The 14,081-nt window shown below is 43.1% G+C and overlaps 1 protein-coding gene across 1 annotated transcript in view; it reads left to right on the top strand.

The window, feature by feature from the left end:
* Positions 1 to 14,081, top strand: part of Ap3b2 (adaptor related protein complex 3 subunit beta 2) — a 35,152-nt gene that overhangs the window by 4,438 nt on the left and 16,633 nt on the right. Inside the window, exons 2-10 of the mRNA XM_015493182.2 lie at positions 7,223 to 7,298; positions 7,434 to 7,508; positions 7,833 to 7,928; positions 11,325 to 11,485; positions 11,911 to 11,977; positions 12,086 to 12,268; positions 12,369 to 12,652; positions 12,903 to 12,957; positions 13,311 to 13,382. Coding sequence (XP_015348668.1) covers positions 7,223 to 7,298; positions 7,434 to 7,508; positions 7,833 to 7,928; positions 11,325 to 11,485; positions 11,911 to 11,977; positions 12,086 to 12,268; positions 12,369 to 12,652; positions 12,903 to 12,957; positions 13,311 to 13,382 — 1,069 coding nt within the window. The remainder of the gene's footprint in view (positions 1 to 7,222; positions 7,299 to 7,433; positions 7,509 to 7,832; positions 7,929 to 11,324; positions 11,486 to 11,910; positions 11,978 to 12,085; positions 12,269 to 12,368; positions 12,653 to 12,902; positions 12,958 to 13,310; positions 13,383 to 14,081) is intronic.

Consider the following 14,081-nt stretch of genomic DNA (forward strand, 5'->3'; position numbering starts at 1 on the left):
ACTCCCTTCCCTCAGCTCCCTTCTCCCTCAGGGGCCTGGAATGTGTGCAGGAGGTTGGGTGGGGGTGTTGCCCTTGGGTGTGTGCATTTGACAGGGGTCTGTGGCATTTGTGGGTATGAGCAAGTGTGAAGAAGTCAGCTTTAGGAAATGCCCAGAATTAAAGGAGACTGGGCAACTCCTACACCTCCCAAAGAAGGCAAATGAAGAGTCACCCCAGGGTGAGTCCTCAGAAAAAGTCAGAGCAGCCCTGAAGCTAGATGTATTTGATCCTCAAAGCCTAAATTTTTCATTTAAAAAAATCTCAAAAAAGGGCTGGGGTTGTGGCTCAGTGGTAGAGCGCTTGCCTAGCATGTGTGAGGTACTGGGTTCGGTTCTCAGCACCAAGTATAAATAAATAAAATAAAGGTCTACTGACAAATAAAAATATTTTAAAAAATTCAAAAAGGGGTCCACTGGCCATTTTAATGAATGAGATGGGAATGGCTAACTTTTGTCAAAGTTAAATTTTTATTAGGTGTGACCTAATGGCATGTGTGACTGCAGGATGTATTATGGGATGAGTATATCTGTGTGGGATATGTAGGTCCCTATGAGGATATGGTAGAGAGATCTTGTTGTAGGGGGATCTATGGGGATGGTAATATGTATTTGTGGGTGAATAGGTATGGGGGTTATGGGTGAGGAGTGTTTCTGAGGGAGGTGTTTATGTTGGGTGTGTGGGTGTGTTTTTCTGGGAGCTATAGATGTGTGTCAGCAGGGGTTGTATGTATATGTGTTTATGTATGGATTGTTTATGTATCTGGGTGTGTGTGGGTCTATCTAGGGGGTATAAGTGTTCCATGATGGGGGATATGGGAGTGTCTGAGGTATGTGTGTATCATACTGGTTGTGAGTGTCTGTGGAGTGTGTAAATTGACTGCATATATAAAGGATCCTGGGTGAACGTTTGTATTTGGGGAAGCTAGTGACCCTCAGTGCTATCCAAACCCACCTGAATGGTCTGTGACACCCCAAATGTTCTGAGCTTGACACCTGTGAGGAACTGACAACCAGGGCTGTTTGAGAGGGTGATAAGATGGTTATATTCTATTCCTGGCTGGGCCATGTTCTCTGGTTTTGGGAGCATTCCCAGGCTCATGTTAATTTTGATTTAATATGAGCGGGTCTAGGTATCTTCTTCACCCCTAACCTGATAGTTAGCAAAGGCCTCTGTGTTCTGGAAGGTACCATTTTTCTACTTTGCTTTCTATAAAAAATCTTCTCAGGAAAGACATTTTCCGAAGTTACTGGGCCATCAGCATCCTAGGGTTCCTTCTGTCCTTCCTAATTTTATCTGTTAGGCACTTATACACTCTGCAGCCCTGTGACTAGGGCACTAGGGAACATGTTATGTTGGGCTCTTTTCCTGTCAGTGTTGGCCATTTTTCATTTCTCAGTATCAACAGCAGTCACATTTGCCTTTTTTTTTTGGTATTGGGGATTGAACCCAGTGGTGAACTACATCTCCTGCCCTTTTATTTTTTATTTTGAGACAGGGTCTTGCTGAAGTTTCAGAGGCTGTCCTTGAACTTGCAGACCTCCTGTCTCTATCTCCCTAGTAGCTGGATTATTGGCATGTGTCACCACACTCAGCACATTTACCTCTCTTATTATGTTCTTCCCTCTCCTAGCATTTTTGGCCTCAATTTCTATTTTCTATTGTTTGTAAATGCTTCACTTCTCTGACTCACTTTGCATACACTGATTTTTAATTTCTTCCTTTTATGATACTTCTCAGGACTGGGTTCTTGCACTTGAATCAAAAGCTGTCGATTAGCCAGGTGCAGTGGCACATACCTATAATCCTAGTGACTGGCGAGGCTGAGACAGGAGGATGTCAAGTTCAATGCCATCCTGGGCAACTTAGTGAGAACCCTGTCTCAAAATAAAAACAGCTCAGGATGTAACTCAGTGGTAAAGTACTCCTGGGTTCAATCCCCAGTACCAAACAAACAAACAAAAAACAAAAACCCACCAAACCCTGTGGGTTATCAGTGTTATCAGAGTGTCATCTGGGAGATTAGTGTGTGCAGGTCCCCCCCACACAGCTACTCACTACATTTTGAAATTGTCTTGGCAACATGAGGGTATGGTTGCCAACAATTCCATCAGTTATATATAAATACATTCTTCATGTGTTTATTCACAGTTCTATCTTTGCTTTTTGACTACCAGATCCAGGACCTCTGAGTATGGATGGGGTGTTTACTACTCAAGGGTATTTGACCAAGGAAAATGGCCCATGCTCTACTCAGTGAATGGAGAACAACAGCTCAGGGCTCTCTCTATCTGATGGGGCAAGCAGATGACAGATGGGCCTATAGCATCCCTGACAGTGAATGCTGGACACAGATCTTATAAATTTATATCAATTCTTTATCAGTTTTGAGTATTAAACTTTTATTTACCATATACCAAATATTTTCTATTTTGTTCCTACTGTGGGCTAAATTGTGTCCCCCTCAAATTCATATGTTGAAGGCTTAGCCCCCAGTACCTAAGAATATGTCCTTATTTGGAGATAGAGTCCTTAAAGAGGCAATTAAGCTAAAATGAAGTATAGGGTTGGCCCTAATCCAACATGACTTTTTTTAAAAAATTTTTTTATAGTTGTAGATGGACATAATGCCTTTATTTTATTTATTTCATTTTTATGTATGCTGAAGATCAAACCCAGTGCCTCACACATGCTTGGCAAGCACCCTGCTGCTGAGCTACAGCCCCAGCCCATGACTTGGTTCTTTATAAAAAGAGGAAACTTTGACATATGTACACATAGAGATAAGACCATGTGAAGACACAGGGACAGTGACAAGAGATAGGAAAAAACACAGCGTGTTTAAAAACAAAACAAAACAAAGTGTGTTTTTGCAGCTCTCATACACACCACTCACCAGAAAATATCATCTCTGGTAACTAAAATGTGTAAGGATTTCTTCTCACCAACAACCAATTATCTGGCAGATGCCAACTAGGTATCCTAGAATTCAACTTAATTTTGACACTCTCTACCTGGACAGAGTGTCAGATCCCACAGGTCAAGGACTCAGTCCCATAAGACTGCCCCCTGCTTCAGAAATCAATTGCAACTGACCAACTGGCTATAAATTGGGAGTTCCCATAAACCCTTTCCTAGGGTTTAACTCTGACCCACTCTCAAAAACTCTCTGACCCACCTTTCATACTATCTACAAGCCAGAGAGAGAAAGAAACCAACCCCATTGACACCTTGACACACTCAGATTTATAGTCTTCAGAATTATGAGAAAATAAATTTATGTTGCTTAAGGTTCACCACGTGTGGAACTATTCGGGTTTTTTTTTTTTTTTTGGCTTTTTGCATCAGGCCTTGTGCATGCTAGCTAGGCAAGAGCTCCACCACTGAGCTATATCCCAGCCCTATGCATGGGACTTTTAATAGTGGTTCTGGTTGCCATATTTTTTTCTTTAAATTTAGGTGTTTTTTTTTTTTTTTCTTTCTTTCTTATACTGGAGATTGAACCCAGGGGCTTTCTACAACTAAGTTACATCCCCACATACCCTGCTCTTTTTATTGTATTTTGAGACAGGGTCTTACTAAATTGCTAAGGCTGGCCTCAATAATCCTCCTGCCTCAATCTGTGAAATCTCTGGGATTACGGGCATGCACCACCATGCCTGGTTTAAATTTAGTTTTTATATACCTAAATTAAAAAAAATTAAATCTAGCCATATTGTTACTGGTAATTTTATGCCCTTAAAAATAAAATTTCTGGGGCTGGAGTTATGGCTCAGTGGTAAAGCTCTTGCCTAGTATGGGTGAGGCCCTGGGTTCGATCCTCAGCACCACATAAAAATAAAATAAAGGTATTGTGTCCAACTACAACTGAAACAAAATATTTTTTTAAAAAATAAAATAAATAAAATTTCTCGGTTGGGGTTGTAGGTCAGTGGTAGAGCGCTTATCTAGCACATGTAAGGCACTGGGTTCGATCCTCAACACCACATAAATAAATAAAATAAAGGTATTACATCCATCTATAACTAACAGTATTTTAAAAAATAAAATTTCTGGGCTGGGGTTGTAGCTCAGTAGTAGAATGCTTACCTAGCATGCGTGAGGCACTGGGTTTGATCCTTAGCACCGCATAAAAATAAAAATATTGTGTCCATCTACAATTAAAAAAATATTTTAAAAAATAAAAATAAATAAAATTTCCTCTTTCCTTCCATATTTAAAAATAATTTATAAGTAAATGTGGTATTTATTTTGGTGTGAAGTATGTGCACAACTTAAATTCTTTGGTGCATAGCAGTTGTTCCAACATTGGGGAGTTATTTGTTCCTAAAGTATCAACTTACATCCTTTCATGAAATTTCCCCAGTGACTTTTTTTAAAGCATCTTTTTTTAATATTTATTTTTTAGTTTTAGGTGGACACAATATCTTTATTTTGTTTTTATGTGGTGCTGAGAATCGAACCCAGTGCCTCACGCATGTTAGGCGAGCGCGCTACCACTTGAGTCACATCCTCAACCCTAAAGCATCTTTTTAAAAAAAAAGTTTTGTAGTTGTAGATGTACAGAATGCCTTTATTTTATTTGTTTATTTTTATATAGTGCTAAGGATCAAACCCAATGCCTCACGCAGGCTAGGCAAACGCACTACCACTTGAGCCACATCCTCAACCCTAAAGCATCTTTTTTTTTTTTTAAGAGAGAGAGAGAGAGAGAGAGAGAGAGAGAGAGAATTTTTTAATATTTATTTTTTAGTTTTCGGTGGACACAACATCTTTATTTTTATGTGATGCTGAGGCTCGAACCCAGCGTCCCGCGCATGCCAGGCGAGCGCGCTACCGCTTGAGCCACATCCCCAGCCCAAGTATCTTTTTTCAAAAAAAGTTTTGTAGTTGTAGATGGACAGAATGCCTTTATTTTATTTGTTTATTTTCATATGGTGCTAAGGATCAAACCCAGTGCCTCACACATGCTAGGCAAGCACTCTGCCACAGAACTACAGCCACAGCTCCTCCCCAGTGACTTTTGATCTTCTGTTTTTAACCTGGTACAATATGCTTTTATCATTGTCTTTTGTTTTATGTTTTGATATCTAGAGGGATGAGCTGTCTGCCATCCTTCTTTTCCCAAAAAAATATTTTTTGGAGTGCTTACCTACTGATTTTTTTTTTCCAGATAATGTTCACTATTACTTAACAAAGTTTTAGAAAATTATTGCTTTGGAATTCAGCAGACAGCACGTAAAATTTATGTATTTCTTTTGCTACTATGTTTATTTTCCTCAACCAAGCACAAGGGATCACTTATTCAAATGTTTGTATATTTCTCTCATTAGGATTTTATAACTTCCTTGAATGATTGTTGAATGTTGAGTGATAGATCTGGTCTTTATTGTAAGACTATTTATCTGTAAAGTCTCTGGGACCAGTCTAGTCCTTGGAATCGGTGTTGTCTGTGAGGTCAGGACCTGCAAACACACTAGGTATGGAGCAAAGGCATCCTATTCTTATTGAATACCCACTTCCTTTTTTTAATATTTATTTTTTAGTTTTAGGTGGACACAATATCTTTATTTTTTATTTTTATGTGGTGTTGAGGATCGAACCTAGTGCCCCATGCATGCCAGGCGAGCATGCCACCGCTTGAGCCACATCCCCAGTCCTCCCACTTCCTTTTAACTGGTCTTTCTTATCCATTCAATTGACCTTGTTTTCTGAGTACAGTCCATATTTTCCCACCCCTCACCCTTCCTTCGTCTCCTAACTCTCAGTCTCTGGCTATATTAATTTCCTATGTCTGCTGTAACAAAGCACCACAACATCGGTTGCTTAGAAAAAATATATTATTGTCTCATAGTTCTGGGAGCCTAAAGTCTGAACTAGGATGTCCACAGGGTCATGATGTCTCTTTATCCTGTAGGAGAGTACTGTCTTGCCTCTTCCCAAATTCTGGTGGTTTGCTTGCAATCTTTGGCATTCCTTGGCTTCTAGATGCATCTCTTCAATTCTCCTTCTTCACATAGCATTCTTCTTCTATCTTTGTCTCTTCACATGGCTGTCATATTATATAAGATGACCAAGCATATTGGACTAGGAACCCACCCTACTATGGTATGACCTCATTTAACTTATGTGTTAGTCAGCTTTTTATTGCATGACAAAATACCTGAGAAAAACATGTAAAAGAGGAAATTTATTTTGGCTCACAGTCAGAGGTTTCAGTCTGAACGAATGAATAGAGGCTGGCTCCATTGCTATGAGCCTATGGTAAGGCAGACAATTATGGTAGAGAGGGCATGGTAGAGCAGAGCTACTCACTTCATGAGAGCCAGAAAGCAGAGAACAAGAGGAAGAGGCTAGGGACAAGATGTACCCTTCATGCCTCCAGGGACCTAGGCCCTACCTCCTACAGTTTCCACCACCTCCCAATAGTTCATTTATTATGAACCCATCAATGGATTAATTCATTCATGAGGTCAGAGCCCTCATGGACCAATCACTTCCCAAAAGCCCCATCTCTGAACATTGTTGTATTGGGGACCAAGCCCTCAACACATAAGTCTTTGAGGGGCATTCCAAATCCAAACTATAATAGCTTAGGAATAGACAGTCCCTGACTTATATGATGGGTCAATTTATGAGTTTTTGACTATATGATGGTGTGAAAGTGATAAGCATTCAGTAGAAACTACTTTGAATTTTGAATTTTGATCTTTTTCTGGGCAATATGCTATATGATATTTCAGTGCTCAATTCTGTGCTAATGTAAGTGTTCTAAGCATATTTAAGGGAAGATAGGCTAAGCTATGACATTTGGTAGGTGAAACGTATTCAATTCATTTTCAACTTAGAATATTTTCAACTTATAATGGATTTATGGGGCCGTAACCCTTTTTTAAATGAAAGAGCATCTGTAATCACATCTTTAACAAACCTATTTCCAAATAAGCTCACATTCTGAGGTAATAGGAGTCATAACACTGGCTGGCCCACATGTTTCTCCTGATACCCAGAGTCCCCTAATCTATATTTTATCCCTTTCCAGTCACCTTTGCTCTAGTCCCTCTCCTCTGGTTGGGTCTTGTCTCAGCCTTCCTTGCCTGTGTCCCTTCTTTCTGTCTGGACCCTTGTGATTGATACCCCCACCTCCGTCCTTTGCCCTCAGCTGACCTCTTGTGCCTCCCCCAGGCATGATGATCTGAAAGAGATGTTGGACACCAACAAGGATTCCCTCAAGCTAGAGGCCATGAAGAGGATTGTGGCGGTGAGAGGGGAGGGAAGGGGCCTTCCATAGGGAGGGTCCTGGGTTTAAAGAGCAGCTCTCCTCAGCTTCTTGGACATTCCCCTAATCAGTGCTGTGCCTCTTCTCTTCTTCCTCTGCTTTGACCCCACCACCCAGATGATTGCCCGTGGGAAGAATGCCTCAGACCTGTTTCCTGCTGTGGTGAAGAACGTGGCCTGTAAGAATATAGAGGTGAGCACTACCCAGTGAGGGGCCTCCCATCCCCCCAGTGCCAGGACTAAACTCAAGCTGGATTGGGAATGATAAAGGAAATGAGTCAGCCCTTGAGGGCCCAGCATGCTCAGAAATATCCCTGATCCAGAAGACATTGGCTACATATCCCTGAATTGGAGATGGATCAGGGTGAAGGGCCTGAAACATTCTCAAGGATGCTATATCCCACTGAAGAATTTGTCCCAGTGGACTGCAATTGACTGGGGTGATGACATCCTGGGAGGTGGATGTACGAGCATCTGCTGAAAAAAATCTCTTGGTGAGAAACCCACTCTCCCCCAGGTGAAGAAGCTTGTCTATGTGTACCTGGTGCGCTACGCTGAGGAACAGCAAGACCTGGCTCTGCTGTCCATCTCCACCTTCCAACGTGGCCTAAAGGTTAGAGATCTCCATTTGCCTTCCTAGGGCCTTAGCTTCATTGGAACTCTGTGGGAAGAGTGGGCCCATATAGAGGCTATGAGCAGGGGAGCAGGCTCTGGAAGTTTCTTCCCACCTGCCAAAAGTTAGGGTCTAAGTCAGAAGACAGGACCAGCCAGGAACTCAGAGAGTGGAGGCCAAGCACAGAAGGGGCATGATAGATCAAGTAGGTACTCAGGGCCCATATCTTTCTACCTCTTAGGAGCCTCTGGTAATGATGGTGTCTTAGTCCATTTTCTGTCGCTATAACTGAATACCACAGACTGGGTAATCTATAAAGAATAGAGGTTTATTCGGCTCACAGTTCTGGAGACTGGAAGGCAAGGTTGAGGGGCCATGTCTGATGAGGAGCTTCTTGCTGGTAGGTATTCTCCAAAATCCTGAGGTGGCATAGGACATCACATGGTGAGAGGGGCAGATATAAATAACAGAGCCAAATTGGCTTTTATAACAGACCCACTGTTTATATAAGCCATTAACTCGTTAATCTGTGAATTTAGAGCCCTCCTGATATGATCACCTTTTAAAGGTCCCACCTGATCCTAAGACCTCAAAATGATGATTAAATTTCAACATCAATTTTGGTGGAGACAATCCAACTATATCAGTCTGCCTCCAGTATGAATCACATGAGCCCCTGACACTAGAGAACCCCTTAGTTCCTGCCTCCACTGGTGTAAAGATGTGAATTGTGGCCATGGCCGGGTAGAAATCAACCTCCTGGGGAAGAATTCTGCAGGGGGAGTGACAATCTGGATTCCTCATTCCTTCATGGATAGGTTCACCTGGTTCTGGTATCCATAGAGAACAATGACCGTCAGAACCTTTTTACCTGGAACTCACTAGGGAGGACAGGGTGTTTCCTGAGAACAAATGAGCTACACAGAGAACAACAGTTTATCATGCGTGAGAGTAGCCTTCACTTAGAGGCTGAGTTCTAAGGTCAGCACAAAGGACAAAAACACATAATGTCAAAACTAACCCTGAGAGTTTCATTCTCACTAAGTTTGGTACAGACGATGGTTTCTGAAGAGGTGGAACATATCAGTCTTTATTCTGTTTAGCACCAGAAGTAGTTGGCTTGTCATGGATGTTCCAGTGTAGTAAAAATGCCTATCTTTAAATACCTGCATCACATCTATTGTGTAATTTGAGGGAGGCAGAAGTTGACATCACCAAAAGGGAAGGACAATGGGAAAATTCAAGTCCTCTAGAATGGAGTGATGAGCTGAATCACCATACTGTTTTAAACTGTGAATATTCTTACCTTTAGTTTTATTCTGTCCATGATATAGTATTGAATTCATGTATATTAAGTGCATGCATGAGTCTTTAATGGGTGCTTTCCTGGTTAATTTAAGATTTCTCCAGGGATCTGCAGGGATCCTCCAGGGATCTTCAATGAGGTGTGACTCAGTGGTAGAGCAGTTGCCCATCAAGTGCCAGGCCCTAAATTCAATCCCTATCACTCCCTCTCCAGGAAAAAAAAAAAAATTCTTCCAGGGTACAGGCAGCCTTCTTTCTTCACATCAGATTTTCAGCTCTAATTATAGCCTGTAACTTCCCTATTCTTTCCACATTTTTAGTTCAAATACCTGTAAGAGGGACTCTATCTGGCAAGCAGATAATCCATCCTGTTTTTATGCAAACAATCTCTCGAATCGCCTATGAAACCCTACCGTTTTGTTTTATTGGTTTAACACAATATTCAAGCTAAGGTGATTCTGAATTTTAATTTTGTCCCTTTCAACTTTATGTCCTCCTCCAAGTTAAGCTATTTGGAGAGCACAAACTTTGTTCAAATCTTTGGCATATTATGTTTCCAGGTTGACACCAATCTGTTAATAAACCTTCCCCAACCAATTTTTTTTTAACAAGTTGTGGATTCACAATGTTTCACTATGTTTAGCCGGTCAGCATTTTCCTGTCTTATAAGGAAGGATCGTAATCAATAGCAAGAAACAAATTTTTAATATCTTTCATGTACAAAGGGCTGTGGGTAATAGAGATAAAACAGAACTGAATTCTGTTCTTAAAAATGCTTACATATGGGCTGGGGTTGTGGCTCAGTGGTAAAGCACTTGCCTAGCATGTTTGAGGCACTGGGTTCGATTCTCAGCACCACATACAAATAAATAAAATAAAAGTCCATCAACAACTAAAAAATATATTTTAAAAAAGTTTACAATATTAGGTGAAACAAAAGGGCTATATCAAACATGGCAATGCAGAAAATGTTATGAGAGAGTTCCACCAATGCCTGGCTGAAATCAAGATATAGTTACTAACATCTACTAGCCTCGCTGCACTATCAAAAAGGCAAACAGATTTTTTTTTTTGGTGACTCTACATTTATTTCCAAAAATAAAAATGTTTTTTAAAAAAGGAAATCAGGGGGCTGGGGTTGTGGCTCAGCGGTAGAGTGCTCGTCTCACACGCGCGGGACCCTGGGTTCGATCCTCAGCACCATGTAAAAAATAATTGAGTGAAATAAAGGCATTTTGTCCAACTATAAAATAAATATTAAAAAAATGAAAAAGAGAACCAGGTTTTAGCAGTTGATGTGTTATGATTTATCTCTAAGGAAATATAGACTCCTGTTGTTTTAAATAAGTGCTTTAAAACCACCTGTTTAAAAATCAGTTCCAGAATTTTTCTAGGGATTGTCATCAATTTCATCTGTGGTTTTGTGACTCTTTCTCCATTTTAGAAAATCAGGGTAACATCTGTCCTCTAGTATTCCAGCGTCTTTCCCATTGTCATTCTTCAAGATAAATAATTTTTAGCTGCTGCTCTTGCTGATGATACTAATAGTGGGAAGACAGCCCTAAGCTCTATGATTATAATACAGTGTGTCTAGAGATTATCAGATATATAGAGGATGCAATAGAAGTAAAGAGGAGGGTGCTATGCAGCTACTCTGTCTTAAACACTGTGGAATAAGAGCAGTTGTTGAGAGGTTGCTGGGAGAGAAGAATTTAAGGGTGACCTCTTTGGAAGAAAGACCAACTTGCATTTGCTGGCAGTACCTCAGGCATAAAAAGACTCTCCAAAGGAACAGGAGGTGTTTAAAGAACTCTAGGGATTCTGAAGATTTTTCACTTTTTCTGAAAGCAGTGCTGCCCCTTGCCACACCTGTCCAGGTGTCATATTTCTTCAGCCGGAGCCAAGAGTCAGTGCCTGCAGGCAATGCCCTCAAATTCTCCAATACTGGCACCTTATCCAGGCTCAGTTCAGGAGGCAGGGATTCAAGAACTGGTCGTAGTAGCCAGAGATAGTGACCTACAGAGGTGTGGTGTCCCCATCCATCAGGGCACTGGTGCCCTCTTACAGCTCTGCCTCCACCTCTGCCCTTAGGATCCCAACCAACTGATTCGTGCCAGTGCCCTCCGCGTCCTTTCTAGCATCCGTGTGCCCATTATAGTGCCCATCATGATGCTAGCCATCAAGGAAGCTGCCTCAGACATGTCACCCTATGTGCGGAAAACTGCTGCCCATGCCATCCCTAAACTCTACAGGTATGTCCCAGCCTTGGCCTTCTCTCCTCAGGGTTCTCACTGGTTCTTAAACCCCAGACTCACCCTGCCATCTCCCAAGTCTTACAGACTGAGAGTTTAAAATAATATCGGGAGCTGGGGATGTGGCTCAAGCGGTAGCGCGCTTGCCTGGCATGCGTGTGGCCCGGGTTCGATCCTCAGCACCACATGCAAAACCAAAAATGTTGTGTCTGCCGAAAACTAAAAAATAAATATTAAAAAATTCTCTCTCTCTCTTTAAAAATAAATAAAGAAATAAAATAATATGGGAACTGAGTTGGAGGACAGTGGGGGCTCACATCTCTGGATGAATAGGGCTGGGGTATAGGAGGTGAACATGGTTTGGTTAGATACTGAAAAAAATGGGGATAGGAAGGAGTAAATCCTATCAACAATTTCTCCCTCAGTTTGGACTCTGACCAGAAGGACCAACTAATAGAAGTCATTGAGAAGCTTCTGGCTGACAAGACCACGGTGGGTGTGTGATGGGTACACGGGGGGGAGTGGAGAAAATGTTGGGGCAGGTGCTGCCCCAGGGTCCTTTGTCCTTCCTGTTCACTTTCTCTTGCCTTTGTTCCCCAGCTGGTGGCAGGCAGCGTGGTGATGGCTTTCGAGGAGGTATGCCCAGAGCGTATCGACCTGATTCACAAAAACTACCGGAAACTCTGTAATTTGCTCATTGACGTGGAGGAATGGGGCCAGGTGGTCATCATCAGCATGCTCACCCGCTATGCCCGCACACAGTTCCTGAGTCCCACCCAGAACGTGAGTAGGCCAGGATCCCAGCCAACCCTGACTTAGGGCAGAGCTAGTAGGTGTATCACCTAAGGAAGGTGCCCACAGGTGCTACTGTCGCCTCCTCCAGGAATCCCTGCTAGAGGAGAACCCTGAGAAAGCCTTCTATGGCTCAGAGGAAGACGAGGCCAAGGGCACTGGGTCTGAGGAGGCGACTGCCACTCCACTACCCGCTCGAAAGCCCTATGTCATGGATCCTGATCACCGGCTTCTGCTACGCAACACCAAGCCACTGCTGCAGAGCCGCAGTGCTGCGGTGGTGATGGCGGTGGCACAGCTCTACTTCCACCTGGCACCCAAGGCAGAGGTGGGCGTCATCGCCAAGGCACTAGTGCGCCTGTTGCGAAGCCACAGGTTGGTGACACCCCGAAGCGCCTCCTGACTCCCATACCCTGGCTGTTCTGTAGTCCTGGTTGTATTTCACCCTACTGCACCCTCCTCAACCCTCCTCAACCCTCCTCACCATTCCCATACTGCCCTGCATCCTGCCCTTCTCTTACTGGCTCTCTCCTCCCAACTATTTGACCCACTTGTCTTCCTCCCTATTTACTGCCCCTTGCCTCATCTGAGGGGGCCTGGTACCTCTCACCTGTCCTCTCTGCAGCGAGGTGCAGTACGTAGTACTCCAGAATGTGGCCACCATGTCCATCAAGCGCCGGGTGAGCATGCAATCTGAGCTGACTCTGCCTGGAAGGCTCCTGTGGGCTCTGGAGGCACTATTGCTGGCATAGGGCAAGATGGGGGATTGTTCTTGCTGTGCAAAGTGTGGGAAAGGGAAGATCCCCAAATGCAGGCTAGGAACAAGGCCTGGATCCTGAGGGACCACTGAGTGGGGATGCCCAGTGAAAAAAGAACAAGTCAGATCTGAGATGGGGAGGTGAAGACTTGGGAAGGGGAGGGCAGTGGTGAAGCTGGAAGGGTAGTAGGCTCAGTGTCAGGAGGGGAGGGTGGCTCTGGAAGAGTCAGGCCTGGGGATGGGCTGAAACTCCCTGGGGATGCTCTCTTGTACCAGGGTATGTTTGAGCCTTACCTGAAGAGCTTCTACATCAGGTCCACTGATCCCACCCAGATTAAGATCCTAAAGGTGAGTGATGGGCCAAGTGCAGTTGGCCTCTCTAGACCCTCCCTATTACCTCTTCATTCCCACATACTCATTCAAACAGCTCACAGTGGCCACCTTGGTGGTGACCTGTTTCTGGGGCTAAGTCTAGGGCTTCCTATACCGCAGCTGTTTGCTCTGGGAGCCAAAGAGAAGGGGACTGCCCTTTCCCTACTATGCACAAGTTACTCTTCACATAAGAAGTAACTTGATTTTAATAACAACCCTATAAAGTATACATAACCTCCATTTTATAAAAACATAGACTCCGGGAAATGTAGTAACTGCCCCAAGGTCACAAAATTCTCCTGACTCCATACTTTTTCCACAGCAATTTTTTGCGTCACCCCTACGCCTGCTCCCCCCAGGCTTTTGTGCAAACAAACATGAACAGAAAGTGGCAGGAGCCTGAACCTCCATCCTATTCCTGCTCTGCTGTGTCATTATTGAGTGATTTCATTAATCCTCCTAACCCTTGGGAGCATCTACTATGTATTAGTCTTATTCCTGGATCTAGTGGATGTAGATGGAGCAAGCTAATCAGGGACCCTCCACTAGGACCCTCTGCTAGTGGATGGGTAGGGTCTCTGTCTACTGTGTCTGTTCGGAAAGAGGAGGAGACATTAAGTAGCTAATCATGAGACACATGGAAAAATCTGTTCCTGAAAGATAGTAAAGTGAGAA

The sequence above is a fragment of the Marmota marmota genome, unplaced genomic scaffold (genome assembly GCF_001458135.2).
Source record: "Marmota marmota marmota unplaced genomic scaffold, marMar, whole genome shotgun sequence".
NCBI classification, from domain to species: domain Eukaryota; kingdom Metazoa; phylum Chordata; class Mammalia; order Rodentia; family Sciuridae; genus Marmota; species Marmota marmota.